At 39.8% G+C, this 20640-nt stretch overlaps 2 protein-coding genes across 5 annotated transcripts in view; both read right to left on the bottom strand.

Annotated features, from left to right (window-relative positions):
• Positions 1-17764, bottom strand: part of EMSY (EMSY transcriptional repressor, BRCA2 interacting) — a 149202-nt gene extending 131438 nt beyond the window's left edge. For all 4 annotated transcript variants that reach the window (XM_055320584.1, XM_055320586.1, XM_055320585.1 and 1 more), the window contains exon 1: positions 17696-17764. In XM_055320584.1, the coding sequence (XP_055176559.1) occupies positions 17696-17764 (69 nt within the window). The remainder of the gene's footprint in view (positions 1-17695) is intronic.
• On the bottom strand, positions 13718-20454 carry GVQW3 (GVQW motif containing 3). The gene is made up of 3 exons (XM_055320594.1): positions 19363-20454; positions 17696-17802; positions 13718-14960 (listed from the first exon to the last, which is right to left on the bottom strand). The coding sequence occupies exon 1, from the start codon at positions 20412-20414 to the stop codon at positions 19788-19790; it is 627 nt and encodes a 208-aa protein (XP_055176569.1). The 5' UTR covers positions 20415-20454; the 3' UTR covers positions 13718-14960; positions 17696-17802; positions 19363-19787.
• Positions 20455-20640: the final 186 nt, after the last annotated feature.

The raw sequence follows: 20640 nt of genomic DNA, 5'->3' as shown, positions 1-20640 counted from the left end.
GCTGCAAGGAAGCTTGATGTCTGAGGAGGACTTAGGTGGGGAAAAATAACACTCATGAGAAATAAAAACTCTAATCTTTGCCAAGTGCATTTGGGGGTCTAAATTTACTTTGCCCATTTGGACAGGCATCTACTGAGATAAATTAACATAAAAATTGGCCCAGATCATTAAAATTCTTAGGTTAGGGCTGAAGTAAGACCTATTAAAATTCTTATGTTAGGGCTAAAGTTGTATTCAAAACAGCCCTGTAAGGATGCTTAACAATCCAGGGCTTGAGGAAGCCACTAGGAAAAATGACCAAGGAAGATGGTCACAAAATGTAACAAGCCACATGTGGAAAGAAATGATAAAAATGGAACGTCAAAACACACAACAAACTAGATAGAAAAAGGGTAAAAACAGAACCATCTCAAAGAGGCTATGAATTCAGATGATTAAAATAGAGATAAGGGAAGGAATAGAGGCATTAAAAAAAAAAAAAAACAGAATAGTATGAGAGAAAGAGTGGGGAGATTTCAAAGAGATCCACATAGAACTTCCAGAAATGAAAAACAGCCCCTGAACTTAAAAGCTCAAAGGGTGAGTTAAACTACGTATTAGATCTAGCTGAAGAGGGAATCAGAAGAGAGATTTGAGGAAATCACCCAAAATGGAGTACAACTAGAAAGGGATAGAAGACCTGAATAAGAGTTTAAGAGATATGAAGGATAAAAAGAGAAAATCAAACATATGTCTAATAGGAATTCCAGAAAGATTTAATGGAGGGAATGGTAGAAAGTCGTTATTAAAAATATTGTGGCTGTATTAGTAAGGGCTCTCCAGAGAAAAAGAACCAATATATGTGTGTGTAGATATGTATATGTGTATGTGTATATGCATATGCACACACACACATACACACATAAATTCTTTTTTTTTTATTAATTTTTTTTTTTTTATTTATGATAGGCACACAGTGAGAGAGAGAGAGGCAGAGACACAGGCAGAGGGAGAAGTAGGCTCCATGCACCGGGAGCCCGACGTGGGATTCGATCCCGGGTCTCCAGGATCACGCCCTGGGCCAAAGGCAGGCGCCAAACCGCTGCGCCACCCAGGGATCCCACACACATAAATTCATTATAAGGAATTGGCTTACACAGCTACAGCCGCTGACAAGTCCCAAGATTTGCAGTTGGCAAGCTGGAGACCCATGAGACCTCATGGTATAGTTCTAGTCTGAGTTTGAAGGCCCGAGAACCAGGAGAGCCAGTGGTGTAAGTTCCAGTCTGGAAGCCAGCAGGCTTGAGACCCAAGAGAAGCTGATGTTTCAGTTTGAATCTAGAGGCCAGAAAGGGCCAATGTCTCAACACAAACAGCTAGGCAGGAAGAGTTCTTTCTTACCCATTGGGAGAGTCAGCCTTTTTGTTCTAGTCAGACCTGATCAGATAAGAGCCACCCACTTGGCGGGGGGGGGGGGGGGGGGAGTGGGGGGAGGCAATCTGCTATGTGTCATCCCCAATCACTATCACAGACACACCCAAGATAAAGTTTGACCAAATATCTGGGTTCCCCCTAACCCATTCATACCCCAGTGAAATGTAAAACCACAAGAAAAAAAATAAAAGCTTTCAGTGAACAGGGACAGATTACCAAAAGGAGGTGTTAACTACAATGACAGCAGCCTTCTCATCAGCAACAATGGAAACCAAAAGACAGGAGTATAATATTTTCAAAGTGTGGAAAGAAAATAAATCTCAACATAGAATTCTATACAGAGTTCAATTCATAAGTGAGAGCCAGATTTTCAGACATTTTCAGACAAGCAAAGCCAATGAGTTTACCTCACACAAACTCTTGCTGAAAAGAGCACTAGTGGATATACTTTAGGAAGAAAATTCAGTCCAGAAAGAAGTTACAAGGAGCATGATACAAGTGAGGTCCCATCAACCCAGAGAGCCGACTGCTAAAATTTCAGCAATTTTGAGAATTGGTTGTTAAACATGGTCATTATTAAGCATTGAGTTATATAAACTTACAATTAAATGAATTATTTTTTTAAAAAAAGGTTAAAAAAACCCCTCACAACCTATCACTTCTTAATTATTTTACTACAGTGTTGCTATTATCTACGCTCTTGAGGTAATTCATATCCATATCTGTGTAGTAGAAGCACTACAGAAGGGTGTGTTACTGTGCATTTCTTCCCATCTCCATATTTCAGTGATGTCACATCGGCAATTTGAGCACTTACACTCCACAGATCAACAGGTGCTACAAATCAGGGCTCCCTTTACCCCCTATGACATAAGAGCTGGTTGTTCAATATCTATCAGCACACCACTGAATATAAGAAATATTCCTATATCCACTCCTATATATATCCAAGAGAAATGAAAACATATGCCCACAAAAGTTGTAAACAAAAGTTCATAGAAGCATTATACATAATAGCCAAAGGGTGGAAACAACTTAAATGTCCATCAACTAATGATTAGTAAGTAAAATGTGGTTTATCCATACAATGGAATAGTATTCAGGCATCAAAAAGAATGAAGTACTGATACATGCCACAACATAGATGAATCTTGAAAACATCATGCTACATGAAAGATGCCAGACATGAAAAGCCATATATTCTATGATTCAATTTATACGAAATTTCTAGAATAGGCAAACCCATAGACACAGAAAGTAGCTTAGTGCTTGCCTAGGGTTGGGGATAGGAGGGGATGGGGAATGACTGGTAATAGATATGGGATTTCTTTTGGGGATGGTGAAAATGTTCTAAAATCAGATAGTCGTGATGGTTGCACAGTTTTGTAAATACACTAAAAATGACAGAATTGTACACTTAAAGAGGGTGAATTTCATTGTGAATTACAAATATATATTTTAAAGATTTATTTTTAAAACCTTTATCTTTTACTTTTTTTTGAAGATTTTTAAATTTTCATTTATTTATTTAAAAGAGAGAGGGATGGGGGCACCTGGATGGCTCAACTGGTTAAGCATCTGCCTTTGGCTTAGGTCATGATCTCAGGGTCCTGGAGTCAAGCTCCACATTGGGTTCCCTGTTCAGCAGGGGAGTCTGCTTCTCCCTCTCAAATAAATAAATAAAATCTTTTAAAAAGAGTGGGGGGATGGGAAGCCCTGATGGCACAGCGGTTTAGCGTCGCCTGCAGCCCAGGGCATGATCCTGGAGATCCGGGATCAAGTCCCACGTCGGGCTCCCTGAATGGAGCCTACTTCTCCCTCTGCCTGTGTCTCTGCCTCTCTCTCTCTCTCTCTGTGTCTCTCATGAATAAATAAATAAAATCTAAAAAAAAAAAAAAGAGTGGGGGGAGAGAGAGAGAGAGAGAGCAAAGCAGAGGGGGAGAGAGAGAGAAGCAGGCTTCCTACTGAGCTGGGAGCCTGATGTGGGGCTTCATCCCAGACCCTGGGATCATGACTGAGCTGAAGGGAGATGCTTAACTGATTGAGCCACCCAGGTGCCCCTAAAAACTATTGTTTTTTTTTTTTTTAAGATTGTATTTATTTATTTGAGAGAGAAAGAGAGAGAGAGCATGAGCAGGAGGAGAGAGAGAGAGAAGCAGACGCTCTGCTGAGCAGGGAGCCCGACATGGAGCTCAATCCTAGGACCCAGGATCATGACCTGACCCAAAGGCAGATGCTTAACCAACTGAGCCACCCAGGGGCCCCTAAGATTTATTTATTTGAGAGAGACAGAGAGAGAGAGAACGAGGGTGGGGTGGCGTAAGGACAGAGAGAGAGGGAGAGAGAAACTCAAGCAGACTCTGTGCTGAGTGTGGAGCTGGATGCGGAGCTTGATCTCATAATCCTGAGATCAGATCTGAGCTGAAACCAAGAGTCAGATGCTTAACTGTGCCACCCAGGTGCCTCATGAATTATATTTCAACAAAGAAAAGAGACCAAAGAAAGGTAGGCAAAGAAATCAATAGACTGGCTTGTAAATCTAAATAAATACTGACTGTTAAATCATCTGATGGGGAGGGGAGGGTGGTTAAAAGTAGGTTAGAACTAAAACACTAAAACTCAAATTACTTGGAAGATAGAAGGGAGTGGAGACCAGAACTAAATAATTCTAAGGATCCTGGAATCTTCACAATGAGCTAGAGATAGTGGTAATTTAATAATGTTAAGTATGCATGTTAATAATGTAAGAATACCCACTGAAGAAACAGAATTAGAATGTATAACTTCCAGACCACTCACGAGAATAAAAAGGGAGTTAAGAAAACAACTAAACCAAAGACGGCAGGACAAAAGCATAAAGCAAGCACATGGTAAACAAAACAAAACAATGGAGAAAATTCCCAATATATCATCATAATGAGAAATAGGAACATGACTCAGAAAAGGCAAAGATTCTCAGATTGTTTTAAAAATCCAGCTATAGGGGGATCCCTGGGTGGCTCAGTGGTTTAGTGCCTGCCTTGGGCCCACGGTGTGATTCTGGAGTCCCAGATCGAGTCCCACATCGGGCTCCCTGCATGGAGCCTGCTTCTCCCTCTGCCTGTGTCTCTGTTTCTCTCTCTGTGTGTCTTTCATGAATAAATAAATAAAATCTTAAAAAGAAAATCCAGCTATATGTTGATTTAAAGAATACATTCATAAGGTAGTGATCCAGAAATGTTAAAAGGCTGGGGGGAAATACACTGGGTAAACACTAAGGGAAGTAATTGCAATAATAATAGATTTTAAGGCAAAAAGCATTATTAGAGATACAGTCATATACTTTAGTGACAAAAGGGACAATTCATCAGGAAGATATGACTCAGAACCTCTCTGTACCAACTAGAAACACTGCCTCCAAACATTATGAAGATTATGAAGAGAAATGGACAAATCCACAGTGAGAATTTTTAACACCTCTCCCTCAGTAGCTGATTAAGCTGACATAATATTTGTAAGGCTATAGAAGGTTTGAAGAACATAATAGTCAAACTTTTCCTTTGCATCTTTCCATACACACACTCCTAGCTTTGAAAGTTCCATCTCCCTGTTGCTGCACACTGAGTCAATTGCCAGAATTTGTGGATTCTCACAGTACAGTGGGTTGGTTCTGTGCCAATCCCCTTTCTTCATCCTTAGCTAGTTCTTGGCTCAGGCTTTAGTTGCCTCGTCCCTGAACCACTATAATTATCTCCTAATTGACCCCCTCTCTGTCTATGGAGAATTGCCCAAATGACATGTGGTTCAGTAGTTTCATTTTGATGCTATAAATTTTATCTTTGGTTTAAGCCGGACTAAAGGTTTTGTGATACTTCAGTCACAGTGGAAGCACTTTTACTACACTAAGCTCTAGTGTGAAGTTATTGGCTATTTGGAGGGACCAAATCCTAGGAAACTCTCTCTGGTTGGTATATCATTCTAGGCACATACGGTATTCTATTTATGAGGAATCTTGAGGGGAAATAGTATGAAATATGTATTTCTCCTGTCCAACCAATTTGTTTTTTTTTAAAGATTTTATTTATTTTAAAAAAAAGATTTTATTTATTTATTCATGAGAGACACAGAGAGAAAGAGGCACAGGCACAGGCAGAAGGAGAAGCAGGTTCCAAGCAGGAAACCCGACGCAGGACTTGATCCTGGGACTCCAGGTTCACACCCTGGGCTGAAGGTGGCTCTAAACCGCTGAGCCACCAGGGCCAGCCATGTCCAACCAATTTGTATATATTTTATGGACACTGAATCAGGTAACTGATATTTCCACTTTGTTAGGGTCATTAGGAAGCTCGCAGTCAAATTTGCTGGCCACTTTTTTCTTTTTAAAGATTTTATTTATTTATTTGACAGAGAGAGAGCACAAGCAGGCAGAGGGAGAAGTAGGCTCCCTGCTGAACAAGGAGCCCAATGCAGAGCTTGATCCCAGGACCCCAAAGGTAGTGGCTTAACCAACTGAGCCACCCAGGCATCCTTGTTGGCTGCTTTTAACAAGTATATAAATAACTAATATTTATTGAATATTCATTTTGAACCAAGCACTGCTCCAAATGTTTTATATATTTTAATCGATTTAATCCCCATCTCATGCCAATGAAATATGACCATTATAGGCCCCATTTTAAAATGATGAAATTGAGGCCCAGAAAGGTTATATAATTGACCCAGAGTATACAGGCAGTAAGATGGTAAGCCAGAATGTGTACCCAGGCAATTTGGTTCCAGAGTCTATATTCTTAACCATGATACAACATTACCTCTTTAAGTCTTATATATGCATGCGGGTGTGCTAATCATAGCCCCTGGCTCTTTTAATTTCCTATGTTTATATTACGGCTTCTGGCCAAGATGTAGTAATAGGGACTATACTTACCTCCCTACTCAAAGCAGCTGCAAATCTGGACAAAACATATGAAACAGTGATTTTTAAGGCATTGGATATCAAGCAACTTAAAACAGTGATCCCTGAAACACAGAAAACAAGTGAGGTGAACCTTATGGTTGTCCCTACTTACCTTCTAGAGAGGGTTTCTAGGGTATAATGCTGAGAGAGTAAACCCAGGTGGAACCCAGCAGTTTTCCTGAGTTGAAGAGATGGAGCTACGAGTCTGGGGAGGTCAAGGTGGCAGGGAAGAGTGCCAAAGAGAAGAAAGCCACACAAAAAGAAAGCTCTGGCTATCTGCTGAGGTTCCCCCTTTAGTCTTCAGCATGCATGTGAGGAAAATACCTGAGACCAGAGAGAACCATCCAAAGGAAGCAGAAGGAACAATTCCCAAAGATTACCCAGGTCCAGTTCCTATTCTCAACATTCAGAGGGGTAGGTATATTTCACAAGGCATTAGATGAGCTTTGCCAAAATAGTGAGGCACATTTAGCCCTAGACTAATGTTGCTCTGGTTCTACCTAATGTTTATTTTTTAAAATTTTTTAATAAAGATTTTATTTATTATTCACAGAGGCAGAGAAAGAGGCAGAGACAGGAGAAGCAGGCTCCATGCAAGGAGCCCGATATGGGACTCGGTCCTGGAACTCTGGGATCATGCCCTGAGCTGAAGGTGTGCCACCCAGGTGTCCCTCTACCTAATATTTAAAGGTAATAGCCAAAAGCTATTCCCAAAAGTTCAAAATTGTTGGGATCCCTGGGTGGCGCAGTGGTTTAGCGCCTGCCTTTGGCCCAGGGCGTGATCCTGGAGATCCAGGATCGAGTCCCACGTCGGGCTCCTGGTGCATGGAGCCTGCTTCTCCCTCTGCCTATGTCTCTGCCTCTCTCCCTCTCTCTCTGTGACTATCATAAATAAATAAAAATTTAAAAAAAAATTTAAAAAAAAAGTTCAAAATTGTTCAACTGAAACTGATCAAGATAGGTAGAATGGATAGCTAAAAATATTAAAACAGTAACAACTGTATTCCATGTGATCAAAAAGCTGAGAAAAGATTAAGCTTGTTAATTAGAGACATAGAAGATGCAAAAACCATCAAAGTCACAATAGCAACAAACACACTCACTGCCCATATCTTGGTTTCTAAATACCATTCTCCAATGAAAGGAAACAGAGTTCTTTGAAGAAATGTTTGACTGCAGATCTAGAACAGGAAAATACAAGATGATTCTGGAGCATGCAGCAGTACTAAAAAGAAAGGAAGAAGTGTTCAAAAACAAAAGAATGGGAACACGTTGAAGAGACAAAGAAGCCAACCTGAAAGAGCATCCAATGGCCTAAACTGGAACAATATGAGCAACAAAGTAAATAATATAGCTTTGGGTTATAATGCAAAATGGCAAATAAATATACACACATCCAAAATGATATCAATAACTGACAATAAATAAAATGGGGAGAAAGGTTGTTATTCCATACAGAATTCCAAATAACATGCAGATACTCTCCCTTTGCAGGAAGTGGATGGAACTTAATCATTCCCCTTCCCTTGAGGTGGGGTGAACTGGGTAACTTGCTTCCAAAGAATAGAGTATGGAAAGGGAAAAATGGTCTTCACAGTAGAAAAATCTATCAAAACTACCTTAATCAAATGATTAAAGTGAAGGTCACCCATGATGTCATGTGGGTATCATGTGTCCCCTAACTTGATATAATAACAAGAACACCTTTTCTTTTCTTCTTTCTCAAAACCCGTAACCCCAGTCTAATCATGAGAAAAACATCAGACAAACCCGGAATTAAGGGATACTCTATAACATATATGACTAGTGCTCCTTAAAACAAACTCATAGGGTATCTGGGTGGCTCAATCTGTTAAGCATCTGCCTTTAGCTTAGGTCATGATCCCAGGGTCCTGGGATGGAGCCCTGCATCAGGCTCTCTGCTCAACAGGGAGCCTGCTTTTCCTCTCTCCCTCTGCCTGCCATTTTCCTTGCTTGTGCTCTTTCTCTCTCTGACAAATAAACAAATAAATCTTAAAAAAAAATTCAAGATCATGAAAAACAAGATAAGACTAAGAAATTGTCATGAGTCAGAAGGGACTAACAAGACATAACAAGTAAATGAGATCTGATATCTTACAGATTCCTGGAACATAAAAAAAGACATTATTGGAAAAGTTTTTGAAATCTGTACAAAGTGGGGGGTTTCATTAATAGTCATGCACATAAGTTGGTATCTTAGTTTTGGTATAAATACATGCACCACAGTAAGATAACATTGGGAGAAACTAAAACTGGAATGAGGGGCATTTGGGAATGCTCAGTACTATCTTTTACAAATTTTCTGTAAATCTAAAATTATTCCAAAATAAAAAATATGTTTTAAAAAGTCATTTTTTTTGAGATGGAAACCACTGTATTTGAGATGAAGAATATGCAAAATGAGATTAAAATAGAGTAGACATTTCAGAAGAAAGCATTAGTAAATTTGGGGATACAGCAATAGAAACGAAAAGAAAGAGAAGAAAAGGAAAAAAATTGACCAGAGTATCAGTGAGCTGTGGGACAACTTCAAGTGGCCTACTATACAGGTAATTGGAGTCAATAAAGGAGGGAAGGGCAGAGAAAATATTTGAAGAAATAATGTCCATAAATTTTCCAACTTTCATGAAAAGTTCAGGCCTACAAATCTAAGAAGTTCAATGAGCCCCAAGCACAAGAAACACAAAAAATACTATACCAGGGCATATAAAATCAAATTGCTAAAGTTAGTAATACAGAAGAGGTCTTAAGAGCAGCAAAAGAGTAAACAGTACATATAGAGAAACAAAAATAAGAGTCACAACAGAAATAATGTAAGCCAGAACACTGAAGCAAAAACTTCAAGGTACAGAAAAAAAAATTTCAACTTATAATTTGAAAATATCTTTCAAAAACAGATGTGACAATGGGAAAAGAAGAATCTCTTCAATAAATGGTGCAGGAATAACTGGAGATCAACATGCAGAAGAATGAAGTAGGGCACTTATCTCATACCATATACAAAAACAAACTCAAAATGGATCAAAGATCTAAATATAATAGCTAAAACTATAAAATTTTGGGGAGAAAACATAGGGATCTTTATGACTTTGAATCTGGCACTAGTTTCTTAGCACAAAGCAACCAAAAAAATACAAATAAATAAATTGGACTTACTCAAAATTAAAACTTTTCTGTATCAAAGGACACTATCAAGAAAGTGAAAAGATAATCCACAGAATGGCAGAAAATATTTGCAAAATCATACATCAGATAAAGTTCTAGTATCCAGAATATATAAAGAGCTCTTTCAGCTCAACAACAAAGACAACCCAAATAAAAAGTGGGGAAACGGCATGTATAAGAGATACCTCTCCAAAGATATACACAAGGCCAGAAAGGTCACCACAACATGCTTGACATCATTAGTTATTAGGGAAATGCAAATCAAAACCACAAAGACATTCTACTTCACATTCACTAGGATGGATATGTATATATATATATATATATATATATCAAGAGAAAATAGTAATTGGTGACAAAAACATGGAGAACGTGGACCCTCACTTCATACATTGCTGCTGAGAATGTAAAATTGGCAAAAGATTCCTCAATAAGTTAAACACAGAATAACCATATAACCAAGCAATTCCATTTGTAGCTATGTACCCAGGAGAATTAAACATAGATGTTCAAACAAAAATATGTACACATACACATTCATATCAACACTATTCATAATAGTCAAAAGGTAGAAACACAAATGTATATTGACAGATGAATGGATCAACAAAATGCATTATATCAATTAAATAGAATATTATTCACCCATAAAAAGGAATGACATACTTATCCATGCTACAACAAGGATGAATCTTGAAAATACTATGCTAATTGAAGGAAGCCAGACACATAGGCCATGTATTACATGATTACTTTTGTAATAAAAATTCAGACTAAGCAAATCTGTAGAGACAGAAAGTTGATTAGTGGTTGCCAGGGGCTTGGGGTAATAGGTGAATGGGGAAGTATCTACTTAATGGACATGAGATTTCCTTTTGGAGTGATGAAAATATTCTAGAAGTAGACAGCGGTAGTGACTGTACAACACTGTGAATACACTGTCACTGAAATGTACACTTTAAAATGGTTAAAATGGTGAATTTTGTTATATGAAGTTTGCCACAATAAAAAAATTACCATAAAAGTCTATTCTTTTATTCATCTCTCAAACATTTATTGAACAATGTAGGCAAGCTTTATTCTGGATGTAAGGAATACAGAGAATAATCAGATATGGTCTTCACTTTTGAGTTCATAGGCTGTTGAGGGAGAAAAAACATTCTGCAAACGATTAAGTTCAATTAAGTGTTAAAGTTTCTTTGACTTAAGAGTGTGTATGTACACTGAGGGTGGCCGGCTTGCCATTGTAGAGAACAGCAATGATAAGGTTAAGTCTTGAGTGCTGAGTAGGAATTTGCTGGATAGATGGCAGCAGTGAGGGATTGCACACAGAGGGTGTGACCTAAGGAAGCTCAAAAAGCTGGAGTCCAAAAGCCTCATTTTCAGCAAAGTCTAAACCATACAGCGCATGTGCAGCAGTGTACGGGATGGGCTTCAGGACAGTGAGGTGATAGGTGGGTAACCACTTCAATCTGGTTGCAGTAAGGAATACGAAGAAATGTTCGGGTAATGACATGGACCTCACTGAATGTGAGGGTCCAAGAAGTGTGATTCCATGATTACGCCGCTTGGGTGGTGGCTACTGCATGTCCCTAAGGTGGGTCTAGAGGACATTCTGTTCTTAGAGCACACCAAACCAGAATTTACACCTCTCTTCCCCATCTGATGTATTCTATTGTTTTTAATGATTTTTTTTTTTTCATTTGAAGCCTACTTCCCTTTTCTTGGGCTTCCTCTGTTTTCCTGTTTGAAATATATGTTACTATGGAAATGTCATGGCACAGTATAGTGGCATTTACAAGTGAAGTGTAAAGAATTTTCAGAACATCTAGAAACACAAGTCTATGGCTTAGGAATATAAACCCTAATGATGTGATAGCATTCATGCCTTCAGACACCGTGTCATAAATATAAACATATCCGGAAATTTGATACAGCATAGAGGAGATAGTTGAGAACTTCATTAGGATTTATGCGCCCAGATTTTAAAAATATATATGAGAAATATTAAAAACATAAAACCTAACCTACCACTTGGGAAGGACATCTGGAAAAAATGAATGACAGAATGCCAGCATTTACTTATGAATATACACCTCTGGAAGGAGGACCAGAGGGCCTGGATATCCCCAAGGAAGCGTGGAAAAGCCTTTGTCCTACTTCTATGCTATAAATATGTTTCCTAAAAATTGCATGTAAATCAACTGTTGGTAAAGCATATTTATCAAATGTGAGGTTGAGTGCGGTTTTAAAGATATCTTACCAATGTACACATTAGTAAAGGCAATCATTACCAGTGGAGTAATGGAAAAAAACTCACTGGGCTGAGTGAAATTCAGCCTTATTATCCTGGCTCCACCACTAGCTAGATGTTGATTCAAGAAAAATCACTCAACCTCCGTGGGCCAATTTCCTCATCTAAGCTGAGTTGTAATTCTGAATTTTCACTTATTAGGTTCTTAAAGCAAGGTACAGGAATACTAGCCCACAGCCTGACATCCAGTTTCTTCTGAGAGGTAAAATTTCACACCGCATCTTGGGGATAGTAATAACCAGCAGGCCAGTTACCATTGCTCTGTGTGTTTTGCCTTTTTATACCTCTACTTTCTCATTCCCACAATCACCCTATGTGTGATCATTCTAACTTTCTGTCCCAAATTCTTCTTTTTTTTTTCCTGTCCCAAATTCTTTATAAAATTTTGTTACTTACAGCTATTCTTTGGGAAAGATGGACAGTCTAAGGTGGGAACCCATTCTTAGTGGTCTCTCTACCTCTGGCCCTTTTCCTATGCCATGAGGCTGGGCACAGCCTAAGGGCAAGGGCCCAACCCTCTGTGCCTCACACAGGCTCAGACCTGAAGAAGGAATTCAGTGCATGAAAGTCCACTGGATGTTCCTGGATGAAGATGAGGCAGAGAAATGGGTCTGGTGAAACACCTGAACCCTAGGGGTGAACTATTGGCTGCTGTTTCCCAACATTCCTGAACCTTGCAAAATACCCACAAAAGGGCAGAAATATAAACATACCATAAAGCATTAAACCCTCTTTTTCCTGGCTTTCTGTCTGGCCTCCCATAAAAATGCAAACTTTGCCCAGTTCACCAGCTTTGGGAACAGGACATGGGACACACATCTTTAACAGAAACAGCCATTACAGTTTCTGCATCTGTTCTGCTTAAACAGCAATGACACCATGCATTTGTCTTTGTGGACCTAACACCTGCCATCTAGCCCCAGGCCGAGACCCCTGCCAACTGGCTTCCGAAAAGGCCATCTATCAACAGTGTTTAGGCACCACCCTGATTAATCTGCCATGCAGGAAGTACAAAACACAACTGTAAGAATTATTTGTCTTCTTAAGGAAAAATAGGTTTAGGCCTTATTAACTGGCAAGAGCTAGAAGGCAATGGGTCAGGCTTTTTGCTGATTATTGCCATTTTGTAGAGAGATTCAAGAGCCATTAGGAAGACTGACAAAGCAAAGGAAATCACTATCTATTGAGTCCTTTACTACATACATGCCAGGTTTTGTGCTAGGTGCCATCTACATTATTTAAAGTAAGCCTCACATCTAATAATCACTAACAGGCTATATTCTTGCTCTTGTCTGTCTCCCCCACTTAAATGTATGCTCAGGATGAGGACTATTCTTTTGCCTCATTTATTGCTCTATTCTCAGTGTCTAGAACAGTGTCAGATATACAGAAGCAGTCAAATATTTCTTGAACCAATACAACGAATAAATCTACGAGACAAGTGTTACTATTCTTTTACTAATGAGTAAACTGGGGTGCTTCAAGGGTGCAAAATGAACTGCCCCAAGTCACATGGTTTGTTGAGGAGCCAGTACCAACACCCACTCTCACTCTTCTGTTCTTTCTACAGACCAAGAGACTTACACTTTGATCTTGAAGAACTCTCTCAACTTGACAAATCTATATATGCCTATAAAAGATTTACATACTCATTTGAAAATTTGAAATTTTGCCAAAGAGATATAATTGGCATTTAAATGATAAACATTTTGCTAAAGCAACAATGAAGGACAAGTTTTCCCAACATAACAACAATTTCATCTATGGATAGGCATTATCTAAATCATATCTCACTTTAAAATCCCATAACATGATTAGTCTTCAGATGTGATTACTTTTCAGACAGTAAAAAGCACAGCAATTCCAGATTCATCAAAATAACATTTGCAAACTTTATTTTTGCAAGTTACAACATTAGGATGACTAATGACATGCTGTGGAATTATCAGTGTGGAATACCAAATATTCCCATGTACATCCGTGTTGCTTGAATGTCCTAGTGTGGGAGGAGGTAGAGCTTGGCACATCAAAAGCCATTCCTATCCTTAAAAAAATGATATGGGAGGCTCAAGAATTCTTCAGAGAATTAACTGTGATAAAATCCATCTTGAGAATATTCACTTTGTATGAAAGAATAAAAGAATGAGGTTAATTTTGCTTGGGAGAGTATTCCATATCCTTTCCCATTGTCAGAACATACTCGACTTATGTGTTCTTTTATTTATCTAAGATTATGCCACAGGAACATGCCACTCATGGTTAACTTCTCTCACCTTGGTTTTTCTGTAGGGATTCTGGTCACTCGCATGCTCCTTGGCAGGCCCTTTCCCCTTCTGTCCCACTCTTGCTACCAATTCAGTATCATAATGCTTCCGTGCCCACCTAGCCAGTTTACTGTTCATGGACCAAACTAGAGGTTTGGCCTGTCTCCATTGACACCTTTTGGTGCTACCATTTTATTCTGATAGTAAATGTGGTAATATTTTGGAGAAATTTTTAAAAGAGAAGAAGCAAAAAAATTAAAAAAACACTTATACCCCAACCACCCAGAGTCAGCTACCTGTTTCAGTCATTTAAAAAGAAACATCTTTGGATTTATATATACTATCCTGTGTACCACTCTTTTCATTTAACATTATAAGCATTTTGCCATGCTCTTTTAACTATTCATAAACATTAATTATAATGACTACATAATAGTCTATTGTATGGTCATACTGTAATTTATTTAACCAATTTTCTGCTGTTGGACTTCTAGATTGTTAAGCATAAATTCTGCCCACATTTTAGACTATTTCTTTAGGAAAGAGTCCCAGAAGCAAAATTAGAGGATCAGAAGATATAAACATTTTTAAACCTCCTGATAGATACTGCCAAATTGCTTTTCAGAAAGCTGTTGCCAATTTACACTTCCAACACTGCCAGCGTTTTTTCTACCAATACAGATCTGTCTAAAGGATAATAAAATTTAAGTGGAACATACAGTCCTCAAATTATTCATGCAGTTGGAGAGGCTTCATGACCGCAGCACAGAGGTCTCTGGCAAAGGTCAGACCTGTTGCCGGGTATTCAATGAACAATGAGTTACTGTGAGCACATGGAAGAGGAGTTCTATAAAAATGAAGAATAATGACATAATTAGATTGCAGACTGTCAGATCTAAGGCCTGTGTCTGTTTGGTCCATTGCTGCACCCCAGCACATAGGACAGTGTCTGGCACATAAAGTCACTTGATAAAAACGTGTTGAATTAACACAGACTCTTCTTTCAGATGCATTTTTTCAGCAGCTATAGGAGTTAATCACTCCTGGATTCAAGGGAAATTTGACTGGCTAGATTATAAATACCCTGGTTGCAACTTAGAACTATTTGCAGTATGGCCCAAACTGTTTCTGAGATATTATAAGGGCATAATATAGATATTAATCTGTGTTTATCTCATTTTTAGTCAATACAGTTGAAATTAACTAGTCAATCATTCAGTTCTAGTCCACCCTCCTGGCATTGTAAAGATTCCCTTCAATATTCCACAATTTCCATTTGTAAACTGTCAGACACTGCTGCATCAATATGACATTAACAACGTTATTGATGGGAAGGGGTCAATCATCTGTCATTTTATATACACACTTTATATACATTGGACCAGGGGTAGGCAAACTATGGTCCACGGGCCAAACCTTGCCCACCATCTGTTTTTCTCTGATGTATAAGCTAAGAAATCTAAGAATGGCTTTTCAAGTTTTTAAACAATCAAACAAAATCAAAATAGTATTTTGTAACATGTGAAAACCATATGAAATTCAAATTCCAGTATCCATAAATAAAGTTTTATTAGGACATAGCCATGTTTATGTGTTTCTGTATTAGTTAGGTCTGCTTTTGCAATGCTGAGCAGTTAAACACAGGCTATATGGCCCACAAATCCTAAGACATTTCCTCTATAGAAAAAGTTGACCCCTTCACTAGACCCAAGAGTCCTTGGAGGTAGTGAACTTTCCCACTATAGATTTTTTATTTCTAGTTATTAATACTGAGAGAAGGGTGATGCAACTGGGACAGTATTCACAAGAATCTGATAAGGTAGAGACTAAAGCAAATAAATACAATTGCCTTGGATGGTGTGTAAAGCCTGGTAAAATCTGAAAAGTCTTATCCAACCAAGAAGCAGTTGGAGAACGCAGGTTGTATATATAGTCCCAGCAGCAAATGAACCTTTTGTTCCAGCAGTAAAGGAACCTCTTGCTAATTGAGCGACATGAGACCCTGGTAAGACCCAATCCCAAGGAGCCTCGTGAGACTTGCTGACAAAATGGTCTCCAAATAGCAGGCTGGCTGGGCAGTGTATGTGATGCAGAGACCGACAGTTCCCCAACAGTACCCCCGTCCTTTACTAGATGTCCTCAACTCAGTTGGTACTCAGATTGATCTAGGCATCTCCACTGGCAAATCTGAACTCTAAGAAATGGATCTGAAAAGAAAGCTCTGGAAAGCAGGCCCCAGCTACACATTCTTCCCAAACAATAATCTTTCAATGAGGATTCAGAGCCAGGGGCAGAATTCAGATGTTTTTTGAAATCAAAGATGGGTGAATATTTCATTCTGTTTTTGCTCGTTACCTATGGGGCAGGGGAAGGCAAGGTAGGGAGAGGTGATAGGCAGAGGAAGAATGAGATAAAATCACTGTTGGGATGATCTGCCCTGGAAATTATCTATTCTCCTAGACTTTCAGCTGTGGAATATAACATTCCATGTGGATTTTGAACCAGAATGGGATGTAGAGGACAATCAGCTTGAAAGCCAAAGAGATTCATTAACTGTGTGTTGAGCTTGAGAATTACAGTCAAGGCTTGCAGATGGCCAGCTCTCTTCCTGATGTCTTACTGAGAGCCAGGCTTCATATTCTACATTTAGGTGGAGCTTACCCTGAGAGAATGGGATTTCAATACTGTATTTCTGAAAAACTTTCACAACTCCTTACTGCCAGAGATAACTAAATTGCCTCCTTAAGAAACTTGTTACACTGGTTGCCTCTGGGGAGTGGCTAAGGGTGGGAGGGAGCTTTTCTTCTTCCCAGTATATCTCTTAGATAAAACAAAAACAAGCATACATCCCTCCATGTCCTCCCACCATACTTCTTGAGGATAGGAAAGCAACTTGTGGCCAATTTTCCTGCTCAAGACTATAGGGCTGAAGTGGAGAGCTGGAAAAAGGATCCAAAAATTAGAGAGAGTTGTAAGTTGAATGGAAAATCTTGACCAGAAGGGAGGGAGGTGTGATCCTGAACCAGAAAACAAAGCACCTGTGTAACAGAGAAGAAAGAACAAACTGATGGGGAATAAACAGAGGTATATAAGAAAAGCCAAGACAAGAGCCTGGGACATGATGACAGGTAGGTTCTTGAGACTACAGGATCAGGAGCTCAAGAAACCTGTGGGGCAGGTGGAAGTGCAAGATACAGTTCAGGGTAAATTTTGTATCAGCAATAAAACAGATTTGGTGAGTGTGTACATAAGGGGTACTGTTTTATGAGAACTGTCCCATTTAGGGATACTCTTAGATTGTGCTCTGGCCTGGGGTTTAGTGAATCTGAGCAGACACACATGTTTGTTTGCTGCGGATGAGTGTTAGGGCAGAAATTTTACTTCCTCAAATCTGAGCCATCATAATAGGGTCTATTATCATTTCATTTAATATTTTCTGAGAAGTCTTGCAAATGGGCAATGGGTTTTAATAGCACTGTGGTTTGAACTGACTAGTACTCAGCACATGATCTAAAGTAAAAAATTAAGTCCTTTTCATTATTATAGCTACTTGTAACAATTTGAATTCACATTCTTAATTACCTGCTTCCAGTTGCTGTGTCCAAACCCTGTCTGGGCCAACAATGCTTCTGGTACCCTATGCTCCAGCATGGTCTTGGTCCAGCATCTTTGGAAGGCTCACTCCAGCCCTGTTCACAGGACAGGAATAAGTCCAGAAGTAAGTTCTCTCAGGTTGGAGATAAGGCTTAGAGATACTGTTGTAGGATCCTGGCCCTGGCCGAGGAGCATACAATTCTCCAACAATTATCACTGAGCCTAGCAATAATTAATATGAGGTTCCGCCACCAAGTTGCAATGGCCAGCTATGGGGGCTTTGTTCTAGAAGTGCAGTGTCCCTGGTGGCAAGTGCTTGTGGGGAATGAGAGCCTCATCTGATGTGGAAGATGTTAATGGTCCTGAAATGGAATGTCTACAGATGGCTAAGTAGGTGGTAGTCTATAAGCTGTTGTTTGGTTTAAGAGTTTTCTTGCACAAGATCTTTTATTTGTGGGATAAGGTCTAGGTTTTAGGGTACCTCAAAATTGACAGGTATTAATAGGGAACCTGTCATTTTTTGAAAGGAATAGAGACAGTGAAAGAAGAGAACTAAACATAACTGCGTTGTTAAATAAGTGTTGGGCTCCTATCAACCAATATGGTTTACTAATTTAATAGTTAACTAATAGTAGCCATTACATGAAAAACCCTTCGATAAAACAGACATTGGCTAATCCTGTGAAATGCTGTTTCTAACCATCCTTCCACTACCCCTCCATTAGGCATTTCTGAGATGTTTCCAGTCTATGTGGTATTACTTGGAATCCACTTGGGGAAAGTTCCATTCCATAAGTCCTGGCAGGGAGGCAGAAAGAGATAAAGGAGTTTGAACTTGCAGAGATGGCTTTTTTTTTTTTTTGAGGGGGGGGGTGTTGATGGGAAAACTACATAATCAAATAAGTGAGCTATTTATAAACCTATCCACAGATTAAAGGGGAGCAATTTATAAATCAATGGCATAGTTAGGAGAGAGGAGAAAAAGCAAATCATCCCAAATTGTGCATCTTCTGCAACAGCATTATCTTCCTCCAGACTTTGCTATTTCAGCCAACAGTGCCATCATTTTCATACTGATGCAGGTTCAAAGCCTCATACTATTCCCCTTGCTTGGGAAGCTTTCTCTAATTTCCTACCCTCCTGTCTCACCTTTCCTTATGGATCCAGTTCAGGAATCATCTCACCTGCACGTCACCCAGCCTTGGTGATCTTGTTTTATACCTTTACACTGTCAATACCCAGCAGTGTTCTAAAAACTGCAGGTGCTCAAAAACCACCTGACAGTGTTGGCATTAGTTACTAAAAACAGGAAGCTGTGAGGGAATCAGTACATAGAGAGCAGGCTCCCTTAATTCAGAATCTGGAGTATCACCTAGTTTACCGCCTCACACATCACAGCCTGGGCCTGAGTCCCCCGGCTTCTATTTTCTAGGACCAAATCCTCCTCTTCAGCAGAGGGGATACCAAAATGGTGGGGGTCAAGAGCACAGGATTCATGAAACAAATCCAGCTCTTCTGTAAGAGATAGATCTGTGAGAAGGTTAGTATAGGTGGCAAACCCCTAAGTACTGAGGGGTTCCCACTGAGTCATTTGGGCTAGATATGCCCTTAGCATTGCTCACTAGGTCAGCATGCCACTGCCTTCTGTACCATACCTCAGGTCCGGCCTGTGAAGCAGGCTGGAATTGTAGGTCTTCTTTTGGGGTCCTCCCCAGAATATGCCTTCTTGGGCACAGAAGGACTCTGGGAGGTCCTGTTCCCACCTTTCAATAGTATGATCCCCTGAGGCAGAAATGTTGAGAACACAGGAACAGGACAGCCGCAACAAGCTAAGATTTGGGCAGTGAGGAGATCCAAACTTGTTAAGCACAAGAAACTGAGAACAAGCAAGTATCCTAAGTCAACAGCCAAAAGTTCCTCAAAATTGGAAGATGATGGCCCAGTAGTCCAGCAAGAGTAACGAGGAGGGCCATAAAATGTCGAGAAAGAGCAGTAAAGGCTGAAAACGGATGAGTAGCATATGAAGGTGCCTAACCCTGAGGCAGCTTTCTAGCTCAGGCTCAGCTACCTCACATTCCTTTCACCAGGGTGTGAACCAATCCTGAGCTGTCCTGGTGGGAAGGCTTGTTGATGAAGCCTGCAGAAGCTGGCTGGCAGGGTAGTGGTTCTGGGGATGAGATACGGGCAGGGTTAGTTCCCCACCAGCTTCGCACTGGAGATGAGTCCACGTGTCAGAACTTGTCTTTTTCCTTACACACGAGCTATTCTTCCTACTTTCCTTTGAAAGATCAGACTGAAAGTCAAATCTCCGAGGTTTAGGTTCCTCTTTCAAAATACCTGACATAACTTTTGCAGAAACTTTCCTCATATTCAAGTTTTCTTTCAGAATGAGCCTAACGGTTTCTTTATCTAAATTTAACTCTTCGGCGATCATCCTCACCGTCAGCCGCCTGTTTGAACAAACCAAGTCCTTGACTTTCTGGATATTTTCATCCGTCCGATGGGTGACTGGACGACCACTTCGGGCGTCATCTCGAACATCTTCCCGCCCTTCTTTAAATCTTTTATGCCAGTCGAAAACTCGCGCCCTTGACATGACTTCGTCCCCATAAGCTTCTTTCAAAAGGTGGTGGGTCTCACTCGCAGACTTGCTCAATTTCACGCAGAATTTGATACTAATCCTTTGTTCTAGATAGCGGTCACTCATTCTGACACTTAACACAGGAAAGTTAAAAGACCACAACTGTAAGGGGAAGACAGAGGAACCGATCTCTATAGGGCCGCAGGCGGAATCATGTCGCTATTAATGCTCCTCCAGAAGCCTCACCAGGGAAGAGTAATTGCTTTCCTGAGTTTTCGCCCCTCAGCTTCCGGGCGAGGCTGGGGAGACCCGTCCTGAGAAACTAATGGGGCCAAAGAGTAGCTGCAAAGCT

Source organism: Nyctereutes procyonoides, unplaced genomic scaffold (genome assembly GCF_905146905.1).
Source record: "Nyctereutes procyonoides isolate TBG_1078 unplaced genomic scaffold, NYPRO_anot_genome, whole genome shotgun sequence".
NCBI lineage: Eukaryota > Metazoa > Chordata > Mammalia > Carnivora > Canidae > Nyctereutes > Nyctereutes procyonoides.
Note: the sequence above shows the minus strand (reverse complement) of the source record. Positions and strands in the feature narration are given on the sequence as shown.